Source organism: Poecile atricapillus, chromosome 7, assembly GCF_030490865.1.
Source record: "Poecile atricapillus isolate bPoeAtr1 chromosome 7, bPoeAtr1.hap1, whole genome shotgun sequence".
Classification (NCBI taxonomy): Eukaryota; Metazoa; Chordata; class Aves; order Passeriformes; family Paridae; genus Poecile; species Poecile atricapillus.
This window is the reverse complement of record NC_081255.1, coordinates 25408338-25434858: the sequence shown is the minus strand read 5'-3', so window position 1 is coordinate 25434858 and position 26521 is coordinate 25408338. Positions and strand designations below refer to the sequence as shown.

The window sequence follows — 26521 nt, the reverse complement described above, 5'->3', positions numbered from 1 at the left end:
CCCGTGTGTCCCGGCCTCGGAGCCGGCTCGGCCGGGCTGCTACCTCCGGTCTGTCCGCCCCGCTGCTCGATATGACCTCCCCAACATGGCCGCCCGCTCGTGCCACCTCCCAAGATGGCGGCGCGGCGCGGGCGGTCCGTGGCCGGGGCGGTGATGGCGGCCGAGCGGCCCCGCAGCCTGTTCGCGCTGAGCGCGGCCGCCGTGAGCCGCAGCATGGCCTCCCTGGAGCGGGACGTCTGGGGTAAGGCGCGGGGCTGCGGGGCGCGGGTCCTGGGCCTGCCCGCATCCTGCCGCACTCTCCCTCTGGCTCTCCGCAGCGCTGCCCGGGCACCTCCTGCGGGGGCTCCTGCCGCTCCTCACCGTCTTCCATCTCGAGCGGGCCGAGGACGCCGCGCGGAGAGCAGGTGACACCGGCGGGGACACCCCCGGGCGGGAGGGACGGGCCCCTCACTCTGACGGGGTGCGAGGCTGGAGGGATGCCCCCAAACCCGGCGGGAGGAGCCCCCAGCGCAGGGACCCTGCCGTGGAGAGAGCCGCCCGCCCCCGCTGGAAATGGGAGCCCCGACACAGAGGGGCCCCAGGGACACCGCCCTGTATCCCACACCCGGACAGGCTCGGGCTGTGCCTCCGGCGTCCCATCAAGCTCCGGAGCAGGACACTGGGACAGGGAGAGGGGTGAAAGCGCCCGGTTGATGATTCTTCCCCCCAGGCCTCTCGACACAGCCCATCTGGCGCAAGCTATGGGACGATGTGATGAAAACCAGGCCGCCCAACTCGGAGGTGAGGAAATGCTCTGGTGGGAGAAGGGGCTCGACACAGGTGCCCTGTTTCTGCTGTGTTCCCTAAGGTTTTCTTTCTGGCTACCTCAAATCAATTGCTGGCATCTGTTCATAAGCATTCGTAGAGCTCCAGACCAAGGCATGACCCTGGTAATATAAACATTTTAGGAAATAGGATTTATAAAGGAAGCATAGTGCACAGCCACACCCTTCATCTCCCAGCAGTGAGTTTGTCAAAAGAGCAAGTCTTTGTCTACAGATTTTCACTGAAAGAGAGGGTAAAACCAGTATCTTATATCACATTTACAGCTACACTGGTAAAAAAAAAATATGTTGATGTCTTAGAAAGCATGAGAAAAGTAGAGAAAACACTGAGTTTGGAGAATGGTTTTATGTAGAAAAACTGAAGCAGCTTCATTGCTTCATCATCGTATAAGCGTCATTGACAGCTTAATGATGACATACGTTAAAATGACAGCGTCATTTACAGCCAGTAAACAGATGCTTTGGAAGAAATTTGCTGGTGACATGGTTTTTAATAGGCAAAAAAAAATGTCCCAGCTTCAAACCACTGAGTGTTTAAATTAGGCCAGAAGGAGGATGAAGAGAGCAATGGGATTCACTCAGGTTTTCAGGGAATACACTGAAGAAGGATGCTGAGAACTAGAGAAGTGGTCTCAGTGGAGCAAGCAGGAGGGGTTTTTTGGACACCAGGTTAGCAGACAGCAATAATTCAACTTAAAAAGAACAAGAAAAACAGATGCTGACTTTTTGTTCCTACGTCCTGTTGTTCAATTGTAGAGCATAACATGCTGGAGGAAGAAGTTCCTTGAAACATTCTTCTCCAACGTCCTCCATGGTGTCTTGGATGTTTCCTCTGACTGGCGCCTCAATGACCGTCACTTTTCACCTCTGCTCCATAGCTCCCCGCACGTTTCCCAGCTCACCCTGTGCAACATGCTCCAGGGGGCCGTGGAACTCACTGCCGAGCACAACCACAAAGTGCTCGAAAACCTGGCTGGCTCCCTGCGGATCCTGAAGTTCCAGCACCTCCTCTCCTGTGACCAGTCCATCAGGCGCTCGCTGGTTTTGCTCCTTCACCGGTTGATCCACCACGGCTCTGTCAGCCAGGTGTCCATGTATTCCTGGCCTGTTCCCGACACTGTTCTTCTTGTTCTCATCCTGACCATGAGCGCTGGGTTTTGGCGCTCGGGAAATGCCCTCACCTGTCATGGCAGCCCATGTGGCCTTTGCAGAGAGGAGGACAAAGCCCAAAGCCACAAGTCAGCACAGGAGGGAGCTGAGAGGGACTGTAGTGCTGAGCAGGAGGGGAGCAGTGGTAAGAACCAGAAGACATCCCCAAAAGAGGCTGATGCTCGCATGGACTCTGTCCTCTCTGTCTCCAGAAGTCCTCCCCTGCGAAACCCAGCATGTGAGGAGACAAGCAGCGAGGTGCCCTGTGGGCACACCAGCATTCAGGGGGGTTCTTCCCCTAGTTCCAGCTCAGAACAGCTGTCCTGTCACCCCATTCCTCGAAAGACACGCAGGCGGCTGAAGCCTGCACTGGGGAGGAAACGTCGCTGCCTCAGACGGAGCAGGGGACACTATGCTGACCCAGAAGATCTGTATGATTTTATTTTTACTGTTGCTAGAGAGGATAATTCAGGGTTACTGGATAAAACCAGGACCCCGGAGGCAGAGAATACTGAGAATTGGACTAGTTCCTCCCCAGGATGTCCATGCACTGGCCATGCTGGCTGTAAGAAAAGAGGAGGACCTGCTGGAATCCTTCCTTTGAAAGCTGCTCACCGCTTCCGAAGTGTCTCCACGCTGGAATTGTTCTCCATTCCTCTGACTGCGGAGACATGTCGGACTCTGAGTAACCTGCTGAGCACCTGGGTGTCGTTAGAAAACCTGGTTCTGTCCTACAATGGTCAGTTCTCTAAATAGGGCACTTCCTTCTAGCCCTCCTCTAATGGTCTGGCTTCCTGCTTGCGTTTAGCCTGGGTTTTCACTGGAAGGGGCATTGCAGGAATATTGGTGCCCCATCTGGAGAAGGGTGTTGGGTAAGATGTTTAATGAGTGTGAGGACTTGAGGGAGAGAATGGGACCCCTCTGTCCCAGAACAGCCCCTGGCTTTGTGCTTAAACACCCTTCAGAGAGGGCAGAGGGAAGAGCCAGATCTCCATCTCCCATGCACAGAGCGTAGCTTAAGGATGTGTGGATAAAGCAGTCTGTGAGTTTAGCCTTTGACTTGAGCTGCCATTGCCACAGCTCCAGCTCAGCATGTCAGTGCCTACACACACAGCTGACACTTTTCTGTATAAATGCTGTTCCAGGCCTGAATGCCAACATCTCCTGCATCCTCTCCGGGCTCCGGGCCCTGTCCCGTTACCCAGAGTGCCGCTTCCGCACGCTCCGTGTGAGCGACATGTTCTCCCACATGCCTTGCATGGAGCTTGTTCGCTGCATCCTGAGCGCCCTTCCCCAGCTCCACACACTCTCCGTCAGCTTCGACCTCAAAAACCAGCTGGAGGGCAGCAGGCCAGAGGCGAATCCAAGCTGCAGCGAGGAAGAAATCCCAGGTAGGAATCATCATTCTGAGTGATAGCCGGTACTTGGCAGGCAGGTAGAGCTGTAAAGGCTTGGTACAGGCTTCACTCAACACTATTATGGTGATTTGTTACTAGGCAATTAGAGCCTTACCTTTCTGATTTAGTTGTTGCAGTTTGTCCCTTCCAATCTGAGGTGTGCTGTGGAGCTGGAATCTTGGAGAAAACACTTTATTGCTGTATCCCAGCCTGCTGCAACATCAGCTTTGTACAGGGCTAGTCATAACCTGCTACCTGTGACTGTCCATGGGGAGCCTATCCCACCAGATCTGTAAACTGAGTGGGAGCTTCCACTTTGTCTGTCCCGTTGACTGTGAGGCTGTAAGTCTTAGACACACCCTTAAGCAGAGGGAAAGCATCCTTTGATCATCACAGTACCACAGGAGATGGCAAAGCACTGCCCAAGTCTTTGGATTACAGCCTGGGAGCTACAGTAGTGTATGCTCAGCTCACAGGTCTGTTACCACCCCTATTAGCCCCTGAATTGCCAGAAAAGCAGTGAGCAAAGCCTGAGCAAGTGTGGAGTGGGGTCAGGAAAGACCTGTGCTCTGGGAAGACACTGACTGGCTTATGCATTAAAGGGTGACCTTTTCTCTAGCATTGGTGAGCACAGTAGAAATTGGTGGTCCTGTGGTCTGGCAGGAATCCTAGAGTGAGCTGTAAGTGATTGACATTACTCCAGGTCTGAGCTGCCAGAGCTCCTTAGGGCAGGGCATGATGCATAGGAAGTTTCTACCAACCTAAAGGATGGTGCTGTTGGCCATACAGGCTTCCTGCTTGCTGTAGCTACACCAAAGACAGGCACTCCAGAGCAAACTCTTTCCTTGTTTTTCTTCCCTTAGAAAGCTGCCTGGAGGTGCTGGAGATCCGATTCCCCAGGGAACCTCTGCACACTGTGTTCCTGCTGCCGGTGCTCAAGGCGTCAAAGTCCCTCCAGCAACTGTCCCTTGACAGTGCCACACTGCCCTGCCCCCAGGAGCTCGGGCTCCTTTTGCAAGTGCTCAAAGGTACTCTGCTAACCCGTAGGCAGCACCACTGGGGCACACACAGTGTAGCCTCCATGCTGTGGTCTTCCATCCTCTAGCATGAAGCTAGCATAGGTGGGTCCATCTCATCAGCTTGGACATCACTGAAGTCTCCCAAGAAAAGGAAATGGGTGTCAGCCATCCCACATGCCATGGATGATCCTGCACAGCACAATGGTTCCTTTTAATCATCCACAATCCAGCACAAATTACCCACAGTCTAAGTCAGTTTCTGGGTGTTAGCTGGTAGCTGGGTCAGGATCTCTTTATCCCAAGGATATGCAGTGCTTTACCTGAGAACTTGTTTTACTTTTTAGAGTGTACTCCAAATTTGAGGAAACTGAGCTTTCATGATGTGAACCTGGCTGAGCACCACAAAGAAGTTCTGCTTCTGCTTCAGGATCCTGGCCTACAGGGTACAGCCAGCTCCTGGGTGCTGTTGCTGGGAAGGTGCTGCGGGTGGCTGCTTTTGGCTGGCTGGCATTTAAGAGGGGAATCTTTGGATGTGTAATATTTAGCCAGTGTCACAGACATTTGGAAGAGATCTGCAAGTGTTGTTAGAGTGGGAACATGCCTGGTTCTTTGTGCCAGAGGAGCAGGTGGCAGATCCTGCAGGGAAGTGTCTGCAATCTCAGCTATAAAACAAAGGTTTTTAATCTGCAGAGCACATCAGCCTTTAACTGGGTGAGCTGGCAGAGCCACTTGCCTGGGTGTGAGCTCTGCTCTCTTCTTGTGCTGTTATACACAAGCCACTGCTGGGGGAGCTTTGTTCTTGCATGTGGATTAGGGGCTGGAGCTGTCTGCAGAATGTAATAATGAAGCACAGGGAGCACTAATGTGTACTGTAAATCCATTTCTTCATAGAAATCACATTTTCCTTCTGCCGGCTGTTCGAAAGCTCTACTGCTGAGTTTTTGTCAGAAATAATCAATACAGTGAAAAGAAATTCATCACTAAAGAGCCTCAAACTGCCTGGGAACCGCCTTGGTGCGTAGTCTGTGTGGCTGTGGGGCCTTAGAGCAGCTCTCTGGAGGGAGCTGTGGGGCTGGAGTCAGGACCACTGAGAGCTGCTGACCACAGTGCTGAACTTCCCATGTGCAGGAACAGAGTGGGGTTTAGTTCACAAAATAAGGAGCACTGGATTAATTTTTAAAGGTAGAATTTCACTTGCATTCAGCAGTATACCAAGGTACTGTGAAGGAATTATGGCTGCTTTTCTCTGCAGCAAATGCAGGTTCCAGCAGATCTCCAGTTTTGACTGAACTATCTGATTCAGACTTTAAAAGGAACAGATCCAGCATCAGATGCACTGCCTCTGATTCAGGGGCACAGATTTTGCCCAAATTTGGTCAGTTTGTGTCTTTACACTGTTGGCAGCCACTGGAGGGATGAGAATAAGTAAAGGAAGAATTTGTGTCAAAGTGGAACTGAATTTACAGAAGTGATAGGCTTTTTGAACCACAGGCCAAGTAGAAATGTTTGAGAAATTTGACACAAAATTAATTGCAGATAAATCCAGAACAGTGTCTGGCCTTTTAACGAAGTAAAACAGGAAAGCTTGGGATAACATGAATATGTGTACTTTCTAAAACAAAGCTGCATCTCGACTTCTCAAAAAAACCATGATTTTTCTAGGGAAACAAACTACCCTGTCAGCAAATGTTTTCCTTGCCTTGAACACTGTGCTCAGGGGATGAACTCACTTGGTGTCTCTGAGGGAGACACACTGAGGGTGCAGAGGTGGGCACTTTGTGTTGTATTCACCTGCTTATAGACTCCTTTTTTGCACTGTTATCCCAGCCCTATGGCAACTTAAATTTTAAGACCATTTCCAATTTGCATCTAATAGTGCATTTCTCCCTTTCAGGGAATCACAGGCTGGTTGCTCTTGCAGACATTTTCTCTGAAGATTCCTCCTCTTCTCTCTGCCAGCTGGATGTCAGGTATTCTGCTGCTCTAAGCACTGAATTCCTTGTTTTGGGAGGGAGTGAGCTGAACTGGGCTCTGACAGCAGGAGAACCTGAGTATAGCTTGTTCCTTGAGAGAATGTGTGCCCAAGAAAAGCTCAGAGAATGCTGCAGTGGGCACATACACCCTCAGGGACCCCCAGGATCTCTGAGACATTTCACCTTTAGAAGGAGTCAAGTTCCATCTTTTAAGCAGCTTTGCTGCTCCCTTGGGAGCCTCATGCAGGCACTCCCTGAGCTGTAGGTTAGGACTAGCAGCCCTACATACTTTTACTCTCAGGCATCAGTGAACTGCTCTGTTGCCACTGCCCCTACATATCAAGGAAATGCTGTCACTGTTCCTGGCACATCCTGAGAATGCCTCTGCATTCCTTTCCTCAGCATAAGTCTTCAGTCAGAACTGCTGCTCTCTTCTTGATCCTGAATAGCCTTACAGATAGGCAGTAGCCTTCATGAAGCACAGGGGTGGCATTTCTGTGATACTAACAACTGCTTTGCTTGATTCTGCCCCCCCCTTCTTTACATCCTTATGGCTCAGGGTGCTCAGGAGTACACGGGCTTGACAACTTATTTAACCATGGCCACACTCCTTCAGCAGAATTGAAGCCTGACTGCTACTGTGCCTTTGACAAGATTTAAATCCAGCATGCAACTTGATATTTGTTTACACATCTCTGCCTAGGAATTGACCTTTAAATCTCCTAGAAATACCAGGATCTGACACATGCCCTTCAGATTTTCTCAGCAGGAAGAGATAAATGATCGTTTTCTGCTGAGTCTTGCACTGGGACCTGTAGGTTGGCCCAGGCCCGTTGATCCAGAGTTGACAGCTGCAACATTTTAAGGCACAGCTAGGTCTACTTAAGTCAGTAGTAAGAGGTCTGGATAATGAGTTCAACTTGGCAGCTGTTACCATCTTGGTTTAAAAAGGTTTCCAGCCCTTCATACTCAGTTTTGTTTTTCATGAGAAACACTTGTATTTTGTACTGCTGAAAAAAGGTGCAGCTGGCCTTGAAACATCCTCAGGTACCTACACTGGCAGTTACTAGAAGGAACAGTAATTTAAACCACTCAAATTATAGCCTAGACTCTTAATGGTTTGTTTTTCTTCTGTCCCTGGAAAGCTCAAATTGCATCAAACCTGATGGGCTGCTGGAGTTCACAAAGAAGCTGGAAGGCCACATCCAGCAGAGAGGGGGACAGCTTCCATTCACACAGCTTCGCCTGTTCCAAAATTGGCTGGACCAGGATGCAGAAACAGCACAAGAAGCGCTGCGGCGTCTCAAAGCCGTGTGCAGTGTAGTGAACGACGCGTGGGACTCCTCCCAGGCCTTCGCTGACTACATCAGTGTCATGTGAGGGACAGGAGCAGGAGGAAACCCATCAGCTTCTGATTTCACAGCACAAGTGGGGGGGTTCTTCCCCAGCTCAAGCAGTACAGAGTTGTTCTTTTCACTCTGCTGTTCATTTGAAGAAGGGGTGTGACACTGCCATGACACACCAGACCACGTGGGCCAACAGCTGTATATCCAGATGATCTGACTCTGGTATCTTTTCAAGTATTATAAATGGCACATACACCAAATGAGCTTCTGAACAAACAGTTGTTTATGTCACTGGGTGTTGTAACAAATTTCATGTTGTTTCAGCTAATGTCTCACCAGTTACCATCTCCAGGGTGGGAGAGACTCAAAAGCCATCAGGTTCTGGTCCCTGGCAACCAGGTCTAGGTGATATTGTTTTTGAGGAGGGGTATTGGACCAGTATCACCTGACATCCAACTTCATCATTCTGTGGTCTGTGAAGTAAGACCTCCTCCCTCCACTAAAGGGAGTAGAAAACAAGCTAACAAAGCCCCCAGGCTTGACCTTTTCCATTCAGAAAGTTGTAATTTATACCAAAAAATCCTTTATGTACCAAGTAGCTTGCTATTTATTTGCAATCACACTGCCCTTTTCCAGTGTCTGGAGTCATTTTACAAAGGTTTTGAATAGTTTGTTATTTTGTAACATTTTTATAATAAAATTATAATTAAGACCCATAATGTACCAAAGTGAATTTTATTACTGTCGTGTAATGGGATCTCATTAAAACACTGCTAGATCAGGGGATCCTGCCCATAACAAAGCAAGTGGTTTTAGAAATGGAGTTACTGGAATAGAGCCTGATTTCCTACTGCTTGCATGATCTTTCAGGCCAGATACTCAACATGAGCTAAAATTTTTTTCCCCCTGTACAAAATCCTCTTGTTCCCAAGTAATCAGCACAGTTCACATTTCACAGCAAAAATGGATCCTGCAAGTTTTGATCAGCAGCTGTAAGCCAGAGCTGTCAAAAAAAAAAGCCTGACTGCACAGCAAGTGCTATAAAACTCCTGAAGAAAAAACCTGGCTGAATAAAAGGCACAGACACCAAAGGCAAGAGAACCAGTGTTAAATCTCATCAAGCAGGCAATGTCCATTATTCCCAGTTCCCAAGGGGCTGGTTTTTAGGCACACAATACAACAGCAGAGAAAAAGCCATGGATTCCTTGCTGCTGCAGCAGACTGAACACTGCCAAGGGCCTTCCAGCCACTCCAGAGCCACGCTTTTGTGCTATCCCACAGCCAACAACAGTCCAGCATGCACAGCTACCCACTGCCCCCTTTCCTTGAAAGGAATCAAAGTGGGGCAGGCTGCCACAGAGCCTGCCCTTGCCCCCACAGGGGACAGTAACCTGTTAGGGAATCCCTCGCTGCTCCTCATGGGAGTGATGATAGAAAGTGAAGGTGACAGCAGCGTCCCATGCAGTCTTCAGCACAGAGTCCTGCAGCCCCCGCTTGTCTGCGCAGTGGTGCCACTGGGACAGGTCCGAGGTGCAGTCGGAGCCGTCGGGAGGGGCCCGCACCTGGTGCCCGTTCACACAGCGGCGACACTTGATCCTGCAACAAGGTCACTGCAGAATCAGTGCAAGGCTCCTCTGCTGTTTAAAACTGCACCCCCTAACATCTTGATTAGCTCCCCTGGAGCTGGATTCAGTTTCTGAATTACTACTGCACATCATTTAAACTCACAACAACCTTCTGGTTTGTGTGACACATAAGGAGCGACTCACATTTTGAAAACCTGGGGGGTTCTGTTTCCAGTGGCAGTCCCTCTTCCTCCTAAAACATTTGGGAACGGTCCAGCAAGACCCAGAGAAAGTTTGGGAGGAATTTCTCTTGAAAGGTGTGGGATGTTGCTTAAGGCGTATCTCAAGTGACTGCTGCTACCACCTTATTAGTATTGCATCAGGACTTCTTAATTCAAAGAGCACATCATGCTCCAAAACACTCCAGCCTGGCTCCCACCATAGCCACCAGGTTGTGCTCAGGCTGTTTTGGAGATGCCCCACTGAGCTGGCACTTCAAAAGACAAAAGAGCAGCAGCAGCCAAGCCACCAAGGGCTGTTACCATGCAGAATGGATACCTACACTGAGCTAAGCTTTGACACAGCTTAAAACTAATCCTCTTCACTTCTTGCCTGAATTAAGAGTCTTAATTTTGACAGCATTTTTCCTGCGCTCCCTGTCCTCTTTCTGGTGACTATAATATCACAGGTCTCTGGGCTGGGGGAGAAAGGCAGACAATGGAGAAGAGTACTTTTTATTCTTTTAGTTGCCAGAACAGCACTTGGGCTGACTTCATGAATTCTTAGCCAGTGGAGAAGCCCTAGTAAGGAAGAAACTCAGCATTTGTTCACTAGGAAGAGAGCAGTAAGGAAATACCAACTTAGGCTCCACCAATTTGAACAGCTCTGATCAGTTTTTCTCTTTTCATTAGCTGCAGTATTTCAGTCTCCAAAACAGGCAGCTACAAGACAGTTTGCCCACTTGTCCAACCAAAACAGCTTTTCTAGACAACAAAGAGAGAGGACAGCAAGGAAGCACTCATGTCGAGGTGGTTAACAGCTTCAGAAGTGGAAGCACTTGAGGCTCACTCTCTGGACTTCCTCCTGCCACCTGGGTGACTCCTGATTTACAAGACCAAACTTTTGCTATCCCAGCCCAGAGTCATTCAGAATACTCACTTGTCATGGGTGTCACTGGTGGTGGTCTCATTCAATGTGAAGAGCTCCTTCAGCTCCCCAAGTGAGAAATGCCTTTCAACATCCTGCTCTTCATCCACCACGCAGCTGCTCAGGGCTTTCTTGTGGGTCTGGCGCTGGAAGATCTTCTCCTCTATGGTCCCTGTCTACAGGCAAGTCAGAGATGAAGCACAGTTGGAACACTGGTGTTAAAGGAGCTCTACATGAGGCAAGTGTCACAGATCAAATGGCACTAAGCTGTCAGGACCACTCAGTGCCTCACCAGTACAGGTGACAGGCAAGTTTTAGTAGCTGCACTCCAACCATGTGTGTTTTGTTGCAGATCTAACCCAACTCTGCTTGTCTTTCCCTGTGGCTGCAGGAGTGGATCTCGTGGACATATGGATGAGGAAGAGGTGGAACTGCCATTCATGGCTAAAGTTCACACACTGCACCAGGTTGTGCTGACAGGAAGGAAGGGAAAGGAGCTGAGCAGCTACAGCTGCTCCCTGTCCAAAATTCCCAATCACAGTCTCCCCAAGAAGCAGCAACAAGGTCTAGCCCTGGGTGACATGAGCATCTGCACTATTTTCTGGTTCACCCACACACAGATCAATCACATCCTGCCTGGAGGGAGATGTCTGTTTCCACAAGAGATATGTAGAAAGCCCAGCATGCTGTATTTCTAAGGCAAAAATCTAAGAGCAAAATGCCTGTTTTGAAAACAAACGTAATACCAAGGAGGGGGGTGATTAGTCATTATTTGCAGATCGATTTCCTATTTCCAAAAGCAAAGATGCTCCTTGCTTCCAAGTGCAGCAAGGTCAGAGAAGAACTCCATTAAGAAAAGATGGGCAAAGAATGTCTGTTTTCTCAAAGTATAATAATTAACCAAGGAACCCAAGCTTACACACAAAAAACCAAAAAAAAAACCCATCTAACAACTTTCGCCCATAACCAAAACAAAAAACCCCACAGTCTGAACTAATGAGAGGCAAACAAGAGCAGAGGAGACACTTCTCAGCAGTAATCACTACTGGCCCTGCTGGACAAAGTGTTAGAGCAGCCTGAGAAGAGCAGTCTCCTTCATGGTTTTCCTCTACAGAGCAGCTATCCCATCTGCTCACTGGCAGCTCCACCACAAATGCTGCTGGTAATTCCAGGAACGTACTTGCTGTTTCTAAAGTACACGTACACCCAATTAAAACAGAATGCAGCCTGACTGAAAAACAGCAACTTCTGTATCAGACACCCCATGAAATTAAAGAAGTCAGATGCCTAAATGACTTCAAAGGAACATCTTATCTGCAAAGCCACAGTTGTTTCTATTTCTCAGAAGCCAGCCACTGCTAGAAACCAAGGGCTGCAGTAATGACCCTCCAGCTAGAACCTTCATGGTTTTCCATGGCAACACATCTAAGGGTAGGAAGCAGCTAAGTTCCAATCAATTCTGGTCACCAACACAGAAGAGTTCTTTCCCTTCTGGCCCCAGTCACAGCAGCTGCAGTCTGGGCTGGCACCCAGAGCTCCATGCTGAGGAGGGAGAGGAGTGTGCCTCACCGAGAGCAGTCGGTAGATGTAGCACAGCTTCTTCTGGCCGTCCCGCCACACGCGAGCCATGGCCTGCTCATCGTTGGCTGGGTTCCAGTCGGGGTCGAACATCACCAGCCTGTTGGCTCCGATCAGGTTCAAACCACAACCACCGGCTTTGCTGCTTAACATGAAGATGAACTCAGGGCTCTGGAAAAAGACAGGCTTGGATTAGACTGCAGAGGCAGCCACGCTTTTACTCACAGCACTCAGAGCTGGCAGGAGAGCTGCTCATGTCTGGCAGGTTCTACTCACTGAGGGGCTGTTGAATCGCTCCACGATCTTTGCTCTCTTTTTAATGGACATGGTGCCATCCAGCCGGACATACAAATACCTGGAACATACAGCACTTACTACAATAAGACTGCTGCCATCTTTAGAGCATCCCACTTAAAAGAGAAAAATCTGTCACCATCAGCCTTGTAACAACAGAATGGGCTTTAGAAATGATAGCAGATGGCCAGAGATTTTCTGCTGAGTGACCCCAGCAGACAAAGCACAAGTTACATTAGTTCAAATTCAGGAACACCCAAGCTAAAAGACAGATCACAAGTTCCTGTAGATAGAAGGTGTAGAAAGAGCCAGTTCTTTTACAGCACAGGCAACAAGTACAGTCTAGTAAGATTAAACCAGTGAAACCCAAAGACAAACCTTCTGTTCCTGCAGAGCTTTTCAAATAGATCCAGTGTCTGAGTGTAGTTAGACACTAAAACCACCTTGTCGTTACTGGTGCTTTTGGTGACAGCAAGGATGTAATCCAAAACCAGCATCTTTCCTGGATTTAAAGGAAAGAAAGAAAAAGCTAGAGCAGAATTCCCAAATTCCAGACCCCAGAGGGGGCACTTGATAAGATGCTAAATACAGTCTCGTGGTTGCCTGTGTTAGGCAACACATCTATAGTGGTGAGTTCCACCATACCTGAAAGCTGGGGCTCCACAGATTTGGTGCTGTAGCCAGAAGGGAACAAGCCCAGAGCTCCCATAAATCCTTCTTCCTCTTCCACACATTTATCATAGATAAGAGCAGGATCTGGGGAATAAACAGAGCTCAGAGACTGTGGAGTGCACGAGGGAGACCCCAAAAAGTTCTACGAACAGTGCAAAACCCAAACCCATGTGAACAACTCACGATTACAGAGCTTCTTCAAAGATGTGATGGAAGAGAGAGATGACACACTGATTTTGCCCTCCTTCAGCTCCTCCACTGGCTTTGCTTGCTTCAGGAAGTTCTTGTACAGCTCAGTCTGCAGAGGTGTCAGTCTGAAACACAACAACAGCTCTGCAGTCCCAGCCTGCAGTCAAACAAAAGCCCTGCTCCAACTACACAGGGCATTCCTTTCAGCTCAGTTTTTCTAGCTACAGCACAGACAGCCTAGAACTGCCCTCAAGAGTATTGCTAGAGTATTGCCATCTTCCAGAGCTGGAAGAGAAGCTTGCAGAGACTGCACAGGGCTCTACTCTATGTGGCTGCCCAGAGCTCACCAGCTGGCTGGCAGGACCACCAGTTGTGGGTTGTGACTTCAGGAGGAAAAGCAACATATTGCCAATGGCTACTACATCATTCCTAGAGGGAAGCAGTCACCACAAGAATTGAAGGGCCTATTTCAATTTTTCAGTCCTTCCCGTTGCTCCCACTATTTCCCAGACACAGCAGATGCTTTTTGGTACCTGCAGCAGACCACCTGTTCAATCTTCACTGGCAGGTATTTGGACAGGATGTCTGAAGTTCTCCGAATTAAACACCTGCAGGGAGAGAAATTAAGATCAGATGCTTGGATGACTCTTGGATCACTTCTACTGATAAAACTCTGGTTTATCACTGTTATTCCTCATTGTTCAACAGACAGTCCCTTTGATATTTTCTCTCCAAAGGTCTGTGACAGTCCAACACATGGCAGACACCCACAGTCCACATGAAGCCATATTACAGAGCCCCATATAACCCATTGTCTTTGCAAGGCTTCCAGTGTGGTTCATGAGATTTGGAAGGATCAGACATGATTCCACCTACACAAGAGTCTGCTCTTCTTCAGACTACCCACAGCACTTGCAATTTGAGCTACAACAGACCAGCAGCATGGATAGCAAAGTGCACGGATTGACCACCACAAACTGTGGGCACAACCCAAAGTAGAGGCAGGCAACTCCCCATTTAATAACTCAGTAGCCACATCCTCACCCCAGATGGGCTCATGGCCTGGCCCAAGGTTTCAGCAGAGGACATATCCTTTGGCCTCTGGAAATGCCCCATGGAGCAGTTGTGCCACTCTTCAGAAAAGGTGGAATGGACTAGAAAAAGTGCTGAGCTGAGCAACCAGAGTAAGAGGCGCAGAAACCCAGTTCTGCCAGGAAGCATCAAGAACATGTTACAAAACCTATAGAAGAAAGACAGCAGGGATATATGACAACCCCAAAATCAGTCAAAGGCTGGTAAATAAAGGAATAATCTGGTCTCCGAACCCATAAGCAGCAGGATGAAAAGTAATAGGCTTAAACTGCAGTAAGGAAGATTTGTGTTACACATTGAGAGCATTTTCTAACTGCAAAGACAGCAGTGCCCTGGAAAAGGTGTCCTAGGAAAATTGCAAGGTCTCCAGTGCTGGGTGGGGGTTAAGAGATGGTTTAGGTCTAACACCTTCTACCTCAGGACAGCAAGACTGATTAGATGCCTTCTCCAGGGCCCTTCCAGCCTTACCTCTATGATTCCCTATGTCTTTGCATCACTGTCCCATTTGCAATTCCTACCAAATTCAACAGATTCATCTGTTATTACTTTTGTGCTTTGTCTTCCCTATTTGTGTATCGTGACTGTTGCACAATAAAGGAAAGGACACAGACCTCAACAGAGCCAGGCACAGGCATTCCTGAACACACTTTTACATCCATTTTTCATCAACTATAAAAAGAAATAAATGCACCTAAAAAAGGAATAAGCTTTTCTCCTCCAAACCTTTCCTTTTTCTTAGCTTTCTGCAAGCTGATATGAGTCAAGGTCAGGACTGTCTCTATGGAGTGACTCTACTTAGTGTGAAATTTAATTTACCATGACTGTGAACTGCAGGATTGTATTTGTGATGGCTGCAAAAGATCAGATTAAAAAACTGAAACAAACCAAGCAATCAAAAACCACCAAACAAAACCCACAAACAAAAAACAATCAGCAATACTGAGAATTCAAGAGTCTTTTCTAGAAAGTTCTTAAAGAGAGCTAAGTAATTGCCAGCAGATGTGGATAAATTTGCTATATTTATGGAGAAAAGCCATATTTAAACAAGTACCACAAATCAACCAAAGGTTAATAAGACAGCACTTCACATCACAGAGGTGCCTCTTGGGGACCAGATGTCCCATCTCTGAGACTTGCAGACTGTCCTATCAGCCCTATAGAGCTAACAAAACTGTGGAAGTGTGAGCTGGACTCTTCTGTGACCTGAGCAATCAACAGCAGAATTGAGTGACATTCCTCATACTCCTGCTCCTCAACATCTGGGCTGGATGGATCTCAAATCTGATCCAGACCACATTTGTAGACAACATAAATAAAAGGATGCTGCCTGATTATTCAGGATTATATATCTCAGGAGAAAACAGCAACATAGGAGTCAAATAATAATTCAGTACCTGAGAGTACCTGGGTGACTGCAGCTGACTGTGTCATGTCAGTTCCATTTATCAGACTAAAGCTCCATGCTATGTGGATTTCTTAGGCAATAAATATTTGCACAATCACTTGCTGAATAGACGTAACAGGCAAGAGAATTCATTACAGCTACAACTAATTTGGAAAGATAGCAGGGCTTATGCAAAGGGCTTATGCAAAAGCTCTGCAAAGAGAAGAGGAATGAAGTTCACCTGTTCACAATACTGATCAACTCTTTAAGCCTCTCTTCCCCCTTGTGTCGCTCAGCTTCACTTGCATCTGCATCTCTTCCTTTCAAGATGGGCATTTCAAAATGTCTTTTAAATTCCTGTGCAGTTCCTATATAAAACAGAAGTGAAAAGGTGACAACTGCTACCAAAGAGCCTTTGATCAGCATCCAACAGCCCCAGTTAGCACACCCCAAACACCAAGCCCAGCAGATAAAACAAACCCTCATCCCATCCATAAAACTTTTTTTTCTAGCCAAGGAAGACTCACACAAGGCAGACTAATCAGTACAACAGATAATAATTTTGTACTCTAACAACAGTGCAAAGCCAAAGATCATAGAATTTTACTTAAACAGTCACACACATACTGCTTTTGCTCACATTCCAGTTATGCTTTTATTCCCAGATTTTGTCCTTGCAAACAACAGCACAGGCATTATCTGTGCCTACTCCAAAATTATCTGTAATCAGTTGCTTATTACTGGCCACAGGCTGAAAGTGGGAAAAATGCCTACTGAACACATGCAGCTTTGCTGCAGTAGTTACACCATTAACCTCATCTCAGAAAGAATGAACTGTAAGTACAGGGAGAGTAATCTTGCCCAAAGTACAGGTCAAGGGGGGCAGGTAAAATCCTATCTGATCCCTGTAATAACTACCAAAATTGAAGCACGCGGAAAAAGCAGATGTAGAACATCTATCACCCCATTCCATCCTTTCTTTGAGAACTCCTGGGGGCAAAACAGCTGAACAGAAGAAGACACAGCCCAAATTCTGCTTGCAAGACAAAGAATCTGATGTATTGTGTTTAACTAGAGTTATGCATGCACTACAGTTAATGAGAAGCCTCTTGGACTGGATGCCCAATGACCTGAAACAATCATGGGTGATGAAAAAAGAAATCATTTACAGTAGCATTCAGTTTCACATATTCATTTTTCCTTAATTGATTCCCCTTCCAAAATACCTGTTAGACAGGTGTACTTTGCATTAGAATGTTGTTGAAACAGAGCTCAGATGATACATAGCCTCTAGAACAGGGCACCCTGACCTATACAAACTTAAAGAGACTAAGTTTCATAGAATTACAGAATGGTCTGAGGTGGAAAAGATCTTAAGAGATCATGAAGTTATAAGCCTCTGACATGATTTTTCATCAACAGTTGTTGCTTTTGTTGCCCTTGAGGGAAGCCAAGCCTGGCCAGCACATTCCCCTCCCTCCCCTCTCCCACACATTCATCTCTTACCCAGGATGCCTGAATTGACGAAGTGCACCAGGCTGAAATACTCCAGCAGGTCATTCTGAATAGGGGTGCCTGAGATAAGGACTCGTCGAGGTGTGTTTAAGCTATTGAGTGCCTGGTAAGTTTGATTTTCAGAGTTCTTCAGTCTATGGCCCTGTAAAAAGAGAAAAGAACTAAGGCTGATAAATCCAGTGTCCCTGTTAGGAAGCAGCTTGGAGAGCCACATCAGCACTGATAAAAGGCATCACTTTTCAGCTCCACCCAGGCAAGAAAGTCTGCCATAAAAACAACAATCATCACACAATATAACTCTTAAGAACTGTTTCCTGTTCTAAGATGGGAATGTTTTCAGCTATCAACACAAGCACTAAACTCTGGACCAGTAAAATTGCTTCACTCAAGGTCAAGACCACAAGCCAATCAGACCACCTATACAGAGAATTGCCACACTTTTGTACACTAATAAAGAGGTTCTTCACCTCTTACAGGGCTCATCTGAGTACAGGCCCCTTTTCTCATGCCTGGGAAAAGCAACTTTATTAGCATCTGAGTGATAAGTGATCAAGATCAAATGATAAGACACTTTTCATGAGTGCCAGACTGCAGCAGAGGTGAGTACTTATGGGAAATGTATAGAAGGCCAAGGACGTGGGTTCCCAGACTCCCATAGGTGCTGGCCCCATTTCAGGAGCACCGAGAGGTGTGCACAGTTGTAGATAAAAGGTTTATGGGAACTACACTCCTGAGGACACTCACTGTTTTTAAGTCACTCTCGACACTGTTCTGGCAAATACAAAGCCAAACCACTGGGTGGCACCGCTATTTAATAAATTCCTTCTACACAGCAGCAGAGGACACCTCAACCCTTGCCAAGCCCAAGCCCCAGCCTGATCATTTCAACAAAGCAGAGAATGCTTGTTTTATTTTGTCTTTCAAAGCATCTCCGGATCTCCCTACCTACAACCACAAATAGGAAATGACAAATGAAAAAACAACTCAATTTCAGCCATGTGAAAGCAGAGCTTGACATACACCAATGCATGAAAACCAGTAAGCCACGGCACTACCAAGAGAGACAAGCATGGATCTCCTTTCTGGCACATATTTCACATGGAGAGGGCTGTGGTAGTGACCCATCAGGGACCTACAAGTGGATGCAGTTACCACCATTTGGATTTTCTTCATATCTTGGCTCATAAAGACACCTCTCCTGTTCAGGCTCACACAGTATGGCTGATCTTACTTAGAGCATCTGAAACACCAGAATGGGTGCTGTCCACAGCTAAGTCTTGCATCCCATTGTCCACTCTCCTCTTAGGAAAGCAGATCCAGTTTCACCCAGATGTTGAGAAAACACCAGGAATGGATTCCCCTTAGGGGTGCCCCCATACCTCATCGCATATGACCAGCCCAACACTGCCCCTCTGCAGCACCTCGGCGTGCAGTCGGAAGGTCTCATAGGAGATAATCAGGATGGGTGAAGGCACTCGCAGGCCACGCTGGTTCATAAAGCCAACTGCAGATGGGAAGGGGAAAAAGGGGAAAATAAAGGGAAAAGAGAAAAAAAGATGAGAAAAACTAATAGAAAACAGGTCAAATGGTCAAAACACTTGCCTTAAAAATTTAGGAAAACCTTTCCAACCATATATACCCATTCTCCTTTCCCCACAACTGTCCCCATTTCCGTGTCCCTTCTGCCTCCTTTCCTGCCTTCTGGCTGGAGCAAAATAAGAGCATTGAGACTACCCTAACACTTGACTAGATTTGGATTATGGCGAAAGATCAACTACTACCCAACATGCAAGGGTCAGATCTAAACATATTAGTGGAGAGACAGAAATTAGTCTGCAGAGATCCAGTGACTGCTCAGAGATGTTCACATGAGCTGCTGCAGCCTTCTTCCAATGCAAGATTTTGACCCCAACCAGCTGAACACCCAGACTGTAAATATTTCTGTACCTAGTTTACGGTCAATCTCTTCTTTGGAGCCTCCATCAATGGCCAGCGGCTGGATCCTTCCCCCCAGCCATTTCTCTACTTCATTGTACCAGTTTCTCACCAGGCTGGAGGGAGACACCACCACGGCTTTCTCGATTTCGGGCTTGCAGTCCGGGCTTTGCCGGAGAAGCGTCCACATGAGCGTGATGCACTGGAGAGTTTTTCCCAGCCCCATTTCATCTGCCATGATACAGCCATGGCTCCCAGGGATCCGCCGGCTCGTCACACAGTCCCAGAGGAATTTCACCCCCTGCCAAAAAAACATTCTCTCAGAGCAGAATGGGGACATCAGCACAGTGACAACGTCATTACCACAATGCACAGGACGGACAGCACAACAAACAGCAGATCTGTGTAGTACACACATCCCTGGGGACATGCAGTGCTCTAATGAGACAGAGGGAAATCACCAGAGGCACAGTTAAAATGCTGCCACATCTGGAGTGAAACAGCACTACTTGTGTCAACATGTACCTCACCACATGCACAAAGTCTTGCTACATTTTACTTGTACAATTCTAACCAGCTTCCTAACATTAATTCCCAGAAATTTCTATCCTTGGCTGCATTAGACAGGGCCTGGCCATGAACTAACATGCATCATCATTTCAAAGAGGTTTATCATCTTAACACCAACCAATCAGGTAATTTTAAAGAATCAAAGTGAGTAGAGTTGTTTCTGCTGCCCGAATAATTCCCAGAACACCATCATCAGCCCTCATCATTTCTGCCTAGAAGCAGTGACTCACCTGGGGGCTCAAGGTCCAAAGCAGATTTAGCTTTAGAGAAGACACAGGACTGAGGTTATAACCCACGTCACATGGTGGGAGAAGAGCTCAGCCCTGCATTAGGCTCTGACACATCATCGAGACAGATAAAAGCAGGGGGGAAGAGACAAACTTCAAAATGTTCCTGTACCATGTGATGGAAAGAGAGTCAAAGAAAACCAGGGCATTGTGCTGGCAATGTACAAGCTAAACACACCTGCAAGGATTCATTCTCTCTACTCCACTACTTAGGCCTTTAAGAAGGAGCACCTTGACCTGCACTTTCAAGTCCTTTTTTATCTTAGGGTTTTAGTAACAGGCTAATGGAATTTATTTAAGCCAGTACAATTATGAAGTACATTACTGACTATAAGACTGCATTTTGCTGCAGAACCAGAACCTGAACAAAAGTCATAACAAAGCTGGAGCAGAGCTGTACAACTATGTAGGAGAATCAGCTGAATAAAGCAGCATAGCAGGCAGAGACTTACTAGTCAGCAAACAGCAGAAACTGCTTTACCATTGACATTTACCTGCCAAAAAACAGTGTGCCTAGGACACCAACAGAACTTTGATTACTTGACAAAAGCACCAGCAGGCAGCAGCTTACCCAACACCAGAGTGCCTCCAGCTATGTAGCCAGAGATGAGCATTACACTGGGTCACAGGTTCATTACCAGATCTGAGACAAAACTAAAGACATGAGCAGCCTACAATGCTCTCAGAGCCATCTGAAGATCTCCCATGCAGGGACACATGTAGCTTGACCAGCTTAGCCTGCAAGATCAGCAATCACAGCTCCCATCTGTGCTCCCTCCAGGCTTAAATGGTAATATACTGCATCTGGGATGAACTTTGAGCCGTCCAGAAGCCTACATGAGATATTTGGAGAGTTGTATCCACTGCTGCCACATTACAATGTTGCACTTTATTGCAACACAAAATGTCTTTTGGCAGTCTCCACTGTCAAATTTCAAGTATGCATAGGTCAGACACAGCTCACAGCTACCACCAGCAGCCTCCAAACAAAGCACACTGAAGTAGAAACCTACGGTACACTTTGTTGGGAGCCATAGTACCAGAAATTGGAGCCTCTGTGTTTGCTGGCTCAGGGACTGCAGATCCAATCAATTCTGCTGAGTAGTTAAACAGTGGTGGCAAGTCTGCCCTGCCTGACTCAAAACTGAGCTCAAATATAGTTTATTGTAACTACATTCCATCATCCTCCACACTTTATCCCACCCAGCACAGCTACATCTCCAGACTTCAAGGTAAGTAAAAGCAGGACTTTCAGCCCTCTCTTTGCTTGAAAACAGACAGGGAGTATCATCAGCATTTGGGCCTCTCAGAAGAAGCTTAAAACAAATGTTTGACCTGGTATTTCCAACAGACTTGAGTCTGTTAGACTGTCAATCTGTGACATTTATGCAGACCTGTAACAACTCCTGCAGAGGAAATGCAGCTTTTTGAAATGGAGCAAATCCTCCAGCCACACCCTCAGGTCCCAATGGAAAACTTACTTCTCTCTGATGGGGTCGTAACACACGGCTGAGGACAGGATCCACCACAACATGGACAGGTACCTTGTCCCTGCAGGAGACAGTCAAGAAGGAAGAAAGTGTGATTAAGGAATTTGGCGCATGTTTAGGTTTTGTTAAATCTCCCCTGTGGCACAGGGGAAGCACCTTCCAACAAGAAAGTGAAAAATGGATTTATTCAGCCTTGAGAATGAAGTTAGAGACCTACCCACAACCTGAAACATCAGTGAAACCATGTATGTGGGTTGTGGTTAAAACAAGGGCAGAATGTGGTTCAGAGACACAGTTAAAAAGTCAGTATTGTTTTTCTTGTTTCTATAACAATATTGTAACTAAATTTCTAGAGAGAGAAACCCCTTCCTCTGCCCATGAAGATCCAGTTGTGGCAGATGTTTTAAATTATGACAACAGCACAAAAGAAACTGCTACAGAATAAAAACCAGTAGGCAGCCTAACATTTGACAATTGTCTCCCTTTGCTTATCCTTAGCTGCTGGTGTTTCCTGACTAACAACTAATGATATTTCCTAAGCAACTTTTTCAAGTGTGTACGCTCATTCCCTGCAACAGGTTTAAATTTTTGATGCATGAGAGATGGAACAGCCAGTGAAAGAACACAGACAATCCAGCATGGGTACATTCCTTCTTTGATTGTAACCATACCTGAACCAATCCAGGCAGAATACTTGGAATCAAACTCCCCTTGATGTTCAGACCCCAGCTGAATACATTTGGGAGACAAGCACATAAACCTACACCCAGAGGGATCAGAACTGCAGCATTCATGCCAGGTGATGACTCACTTGTCCATTTTCAGCTGGTCATGGGCACTCAGCACTGGGGGCTCGTACAGAACCAGAGCTCCTTCCTCAAATGGGTCATGGAGAGGACCCCTCAGTCCTGCCCGTTTGACACCCAGCGAGCGCAAGCCCAGGGGCCCTGAAAGCAAACAAAGGCACAGCTCAAACAACAACATCTTCCTGGAAGCAAGCAGAGCCTCGCAGCAGAGTGATTACACTTAGGAACAGTGAATTAATTGGGTTCTGGAGTGGAGGTGCACGCACAGCTGGTGCAGACAGCAACCCTAAGCAGGGCTGTTGTTTGGCAGTGCGCTGGCAGCACACAGTGGGAAGCTCTGCAGCTCGAAAAAAACGAAATGAAGGAACAGAGGCAAAGATGGAACAATGGAACTGCTCACCCAAGGCAGCTGTTCTAGTTTTTTGAAAGCCGAGGAGGATTCTGGAATCTCAACAAATCTCAACAAACACACTCCTACATACAGAATATGCTGGGTTAAATCCTCTTCTGCAGTCACCTAACCCAGACTTAGCCAGAGTTGTATCTTAGATGTAAGGTCAGGAATTCATCTTTAGCACTGACAAAGTTCTACAGCACCATAGCCAGCATCATATTGTCACTACCTGCTCTGGGGTATTATTTTCTCTCTCCTGAGCAATAGTAGATGTTTGGCCTTAGAGCCAATTTCTGTGAAAAGCAGAAACCAAACATGAGTCCCTTTTCCTAGCACTGTATTTTGATGTCACAGTTTTGAAATGGAGATGAACACAAGAACATACAAAAAACTTTCCCGTCAAAACTCAGGCAACTGTGCTCCCAGGATTGATTCTGCTTGAAAAAGATTCAGTCTATTTGTCCACTGTTTACTAAAGCTCCTTGCAAAACAGGAGCATATCACAAGCTGAGGCAGCAATGCACACACAAGAAAGAAAGAGCACAAGGAACAGTCACTTTTCCCAATTAAGAGAGCAAGGTAAGAGCCACAGAAAGCAGCTTTCCCAGTCACAGGTCTGTTTGAGCCGCCTGACAAATCGGATTCTCCAGAAGCAAGCTTTACTAAACTCTTTTGGGGCTTGTCATTCCATATTCAGTGGCTGCTTACACACATTTTAATATTTTGAGTGAAACTGGTTGATCTGCATTCGAGTTTTTCAGCTGGAGGGTGAAGGGGAAGCAGGGGACATGAACAGGCCCACTTGTTTCTGAGATCTTATGTTTCACTGATTTAAACCAGCTGAGGCTTTGAACTTCAAAACAACCTCATTTGAAGATCACCTTGAGGCTCAACACACCAAGCCAAGTAGAAATAAAACTGGCACATACAATCTTTTTCACCTCAGCCTTCTGTCTGTTAGCATCATTATTTAAATGATAAACCTTCATGGCTTGGAATTCATTTTGCTTTTGTATTTGTGATACGGTGTAAAATCTCCTGGCACTACATCAAATACATAGCAGTAAGACTATAAAATCCAATTCTGAAATGTAGGATTATCCAAACTAAACACTACTAAGAAATATGAAGACTTTGCTAATATACCAGTATTTCTCTTTCAAAATTAAGTCAGGATTTCTGGAACATATGCATCAGTGCAAAAAATAACAATAATCCCCACAGATATATTTGACAGGCCTAAGTATCGTCTGTTTTACCCAACTCAGCCAACACAGACAATCCTTAAACCTCCTCATCTTACCTTTATAATTTGGAATGGGGACTTTGAAGGGTTTGGACAAAATACTGCGGATAAAAGCCTCCTAGGAATTCAGAAAGAAAACACATTTCAGAAGTCTGAAATCAGAGATTGCTCAAGAAAGCAAGTCCAGGACATTTCTTGAGAACTAAAGTTTTGCCAAGTACTCAGAGTCCCTCAGTTTAATCTACTCAAGCTTCAACTCCAACTACTTTCAAGACTATCCAAAAGGAAGAAAGTAACAATTCAGCACAATTTCCTCCACCACTTCTGCTTTTCAAAACTATTTTCCTTTGGGTTTTCTAATACATGAAATTGATTTTTCATAGCTCCCATCTTCCTAAATCCACTGGCTTTATTCACTTCTTTAAAACTTATTGCTTCTCCCTGCCTTGGTAATTCAGTCAGGCAACTCATTTCCTGTAAAGGAGCTGGGTTACCACTGCAGGAACATCCATGCTGGATCAGCAAGCACTCAGCTAGTCCAGCATCTGGTCTCCAGCAGTGGAAGCCCAGAGAGAACTGGGCAGGCAGACAGCATTTGACCCACATGGGTGGAAAGCAACTCACATCCCTTCACCTGGGCCTCACAGAACTCCCTCATTCAGGATTTCCACTACAGCAAGTTCTCCCACCACAGCTCCTTCAACATTAAAGGGCTGGAGCTGACAAAAAGCCTCTCCAAACGACTTTGTGTCTGCATGGCACTTCCATAACACCTCAGTTTAAAATGGGGCCTGGAGGCATTTGGACTTCCTTGCTGAGTGAGCTGTGTACCAGCAGCAACCCCACTCACGTGCTGACTGCTGTCCAGGCAGTGGGGTCTGTTGGTCAGCTGAGCCAAGGGTTTGCGGAAAGGCGACCTGTAGCATTCTCCACTCTCCGTCTCACCGGCTGCCTTCTGCCTCTTCCGACTCTGGAAAACAGAACCGGAGCCAAAGACTTCAGGGGCAGCTGGGGAGAGCAGAAGATGCTTGCAGTCACACTCAGTAAGCACCAAAGCACACAGACCATTGCCCAGGCAGCCAAGCAGCTCTGAACACACACAGCCAGCACTCACCCCAGCTGCCACAGGACTCGCACAGCAAGGTCACACACCCTAAAGTTCAATTTACACAAAGCTCAAAACATTCTCCTAGTTAAGAAAATAACTACCACTTTCTAACTTCTAAAAGAGCAAGCTTATCCACACTAAGATTTGCCCTGTTCCACCACTCAAAAAAAAAAAAAAAAAAAAAAAAAAAAAAAGCAGAATTAAGAAAAGGAAGGGTCAGTAGCATGGAACAAACTACATCAAAGTCCCCAGAGGCTCCATGGCACCTGGTCTTATGCAGGTGCAAGGCCTCACACTGAACCCTGCATTTCAAACACTTAGAAAAGCATGAAAATAAATAAGTTATTGAACTGTTTCCTGATTTAACACAGTCCTCTTCAGCGTGACGCACGGTTTCAAACACCTGCTGACACAGAAAAATTAATTTGACCAAGAAAACATTATGTGAGCTTCTTCAATCTCCATGATATAGAACATAACGGTAAATTAGGATTAGGGCTGGGATTCGTGTCATTATGAATGGCTAAACGAGGTCCTCACTGTCTCTTACAGATAATCGGTGAAACTGATCCTCCCATGTCCTGTTACAAAAATATGTAACATTCTGTCTTAAACAGCCTATTCCTAGCTGCCCAGTTAGCCTTCCTTTCCCACAACACTTGAAGCTCTCACAGGGGTAAGTTTTTCCATAACCACGAAGCACCGTCTGCACACAATGAAGTTCTTCCACCAACCACAAGCCGATACACAAAGTTTTACGGCGGGGTAAAGCGGGGGCGCGATGCCCAGAGGATGAGCAGGCTCGGGCACCGGGGAGTGACCTGGATGCAGCACCGCGCCCGCATCCCCCTGCCCGCGGCTGCGGGCTCACACAGGGCCACGTCCCGGGGCCCCTCGCTCACCGCCGGGGGCTGCCAGTCCTCCTCCTCCTCTTCCTCATCTTCATCGCCCGCCTTCCTCTTGGCCAGCTGGCTGGGGGCCAGGCTCCTCCTCTGGAATAGAGGCACAACACACGCGGTGAGGGACCGGGAGGTTCCTGGCACTGGCACAGATCCAGACTCAGATCCAGACTCAGATCCAGATCCAGACCCCTGGCCTGGCCCGATCCACCCGGCCCCGTCCCCGCACCCACCATCGCCTCACAGGAGCGCGCGGACGCGGTAACGGCCCGCGCGCGCCGCTGGCGGGAAAACCGGCGGGCTGGCTCCGCCCCGCGCTCACAGGCGTGGCCAAGCGAGCGCCGAGCAGCACAGAGCCGCATCGACCCGCTCGGAGCTCCGCGGAGGGAGGGTATGACGAAGAAATACAATCCAGTGCTTTTATATAGCGATTAGAGGACTTGAGAGTTACCGTGAATTTCTGTGTCAAGTAGAGATGTTCAAAGGGGGACTGGGAGAGGAAAAGGAAGAAACAAAAGCTGAATTTTTGCTGTCCAAGGAAAGGTCCTGCCGGGTCTGTTGCCCTCAAGCAGGAGCAGTGCTGGCCTACAGAAGCTGCGCCACGAAAGAGTCAGGATGTAAGACTGTATTAGTGGAATCAGTA

General features: G+C 47.2%; 2 protein-coding genes across 3 annotated transcripts; one reads left to right on the top strand and one right to left on the bottom strand.

Annotated features, from left to right (window-relative positions):
- Positions 1-49: 49 nt before the first annotated feature.
- LRRC41 (leucine rich repeat containing 41) lies at positions 50-8306 on the top strand. 2 transcript variants are annotated; one of them, XM_058842540.1, is made up of 10 exons: positions 50-241; positions 318-404; positions 710-780; positions 1581-2712; positions 3119-3364; positions 4234-4398; positions 4734-4832; positions 5281-5403; positions 6284-6359; positions 7508-8306. In XM_058842540.1, the coding sequence occupies exons 1-10, from the start codon at positions 115-117 to the stop codon at positions 7740-7742; spliced, it is 2361 nt and encodes a 786-aa protein (XP_058698523.1). In that variant the 5' UTR covers positions 50-114; the 3' UTR covers positions 7743-8306. The 2 variants fall into 2 exon arrangements, with proteins under 2 accessions (XP_058698523.1, XP_058698524.1); XM_058842541.1 differs by lacking the exon at positions 710-780 and having other exon boundaries at positions 116-404.
- Positions 8307-8424: 118 nt separating this feature from the next.
- On the bottom strand, positions 8425-26190 carry RAD54L (RAD54 like). The gene is made up of 18 exons (XM_058842542.1): positions 26112-26190; positions 25882-25971; positions 24722-24841; positions 23929-23989; positions 22237-22372; positions 21417-21486; positions 19091-19379; positions 18523-18647; positions 17135-17285; positions 15870-15996; positions 13686-13760; positions 13147-13277; positions 12937-13047; positions 12670-12793; positions 12274-12352; positions 11989-12168; positions 10432-10595; positions 8425-9304 (listed from the first exon to the last, which is right to left on the bottom strand). The coding sequence occupies exons 1-18, from the start codon at positions 26112-26114 to the stop codon at positions 9103-9105; spliced, it is 2238 nt and encodes a 745-aa protein (XP_058698525.1). The 5' UTR covers positions 26115-26190; the 3' UTR covers positions 8425-9102.
- Between the last annotated feature and the right edge of the window lie 331 nt (positions 26191-26521).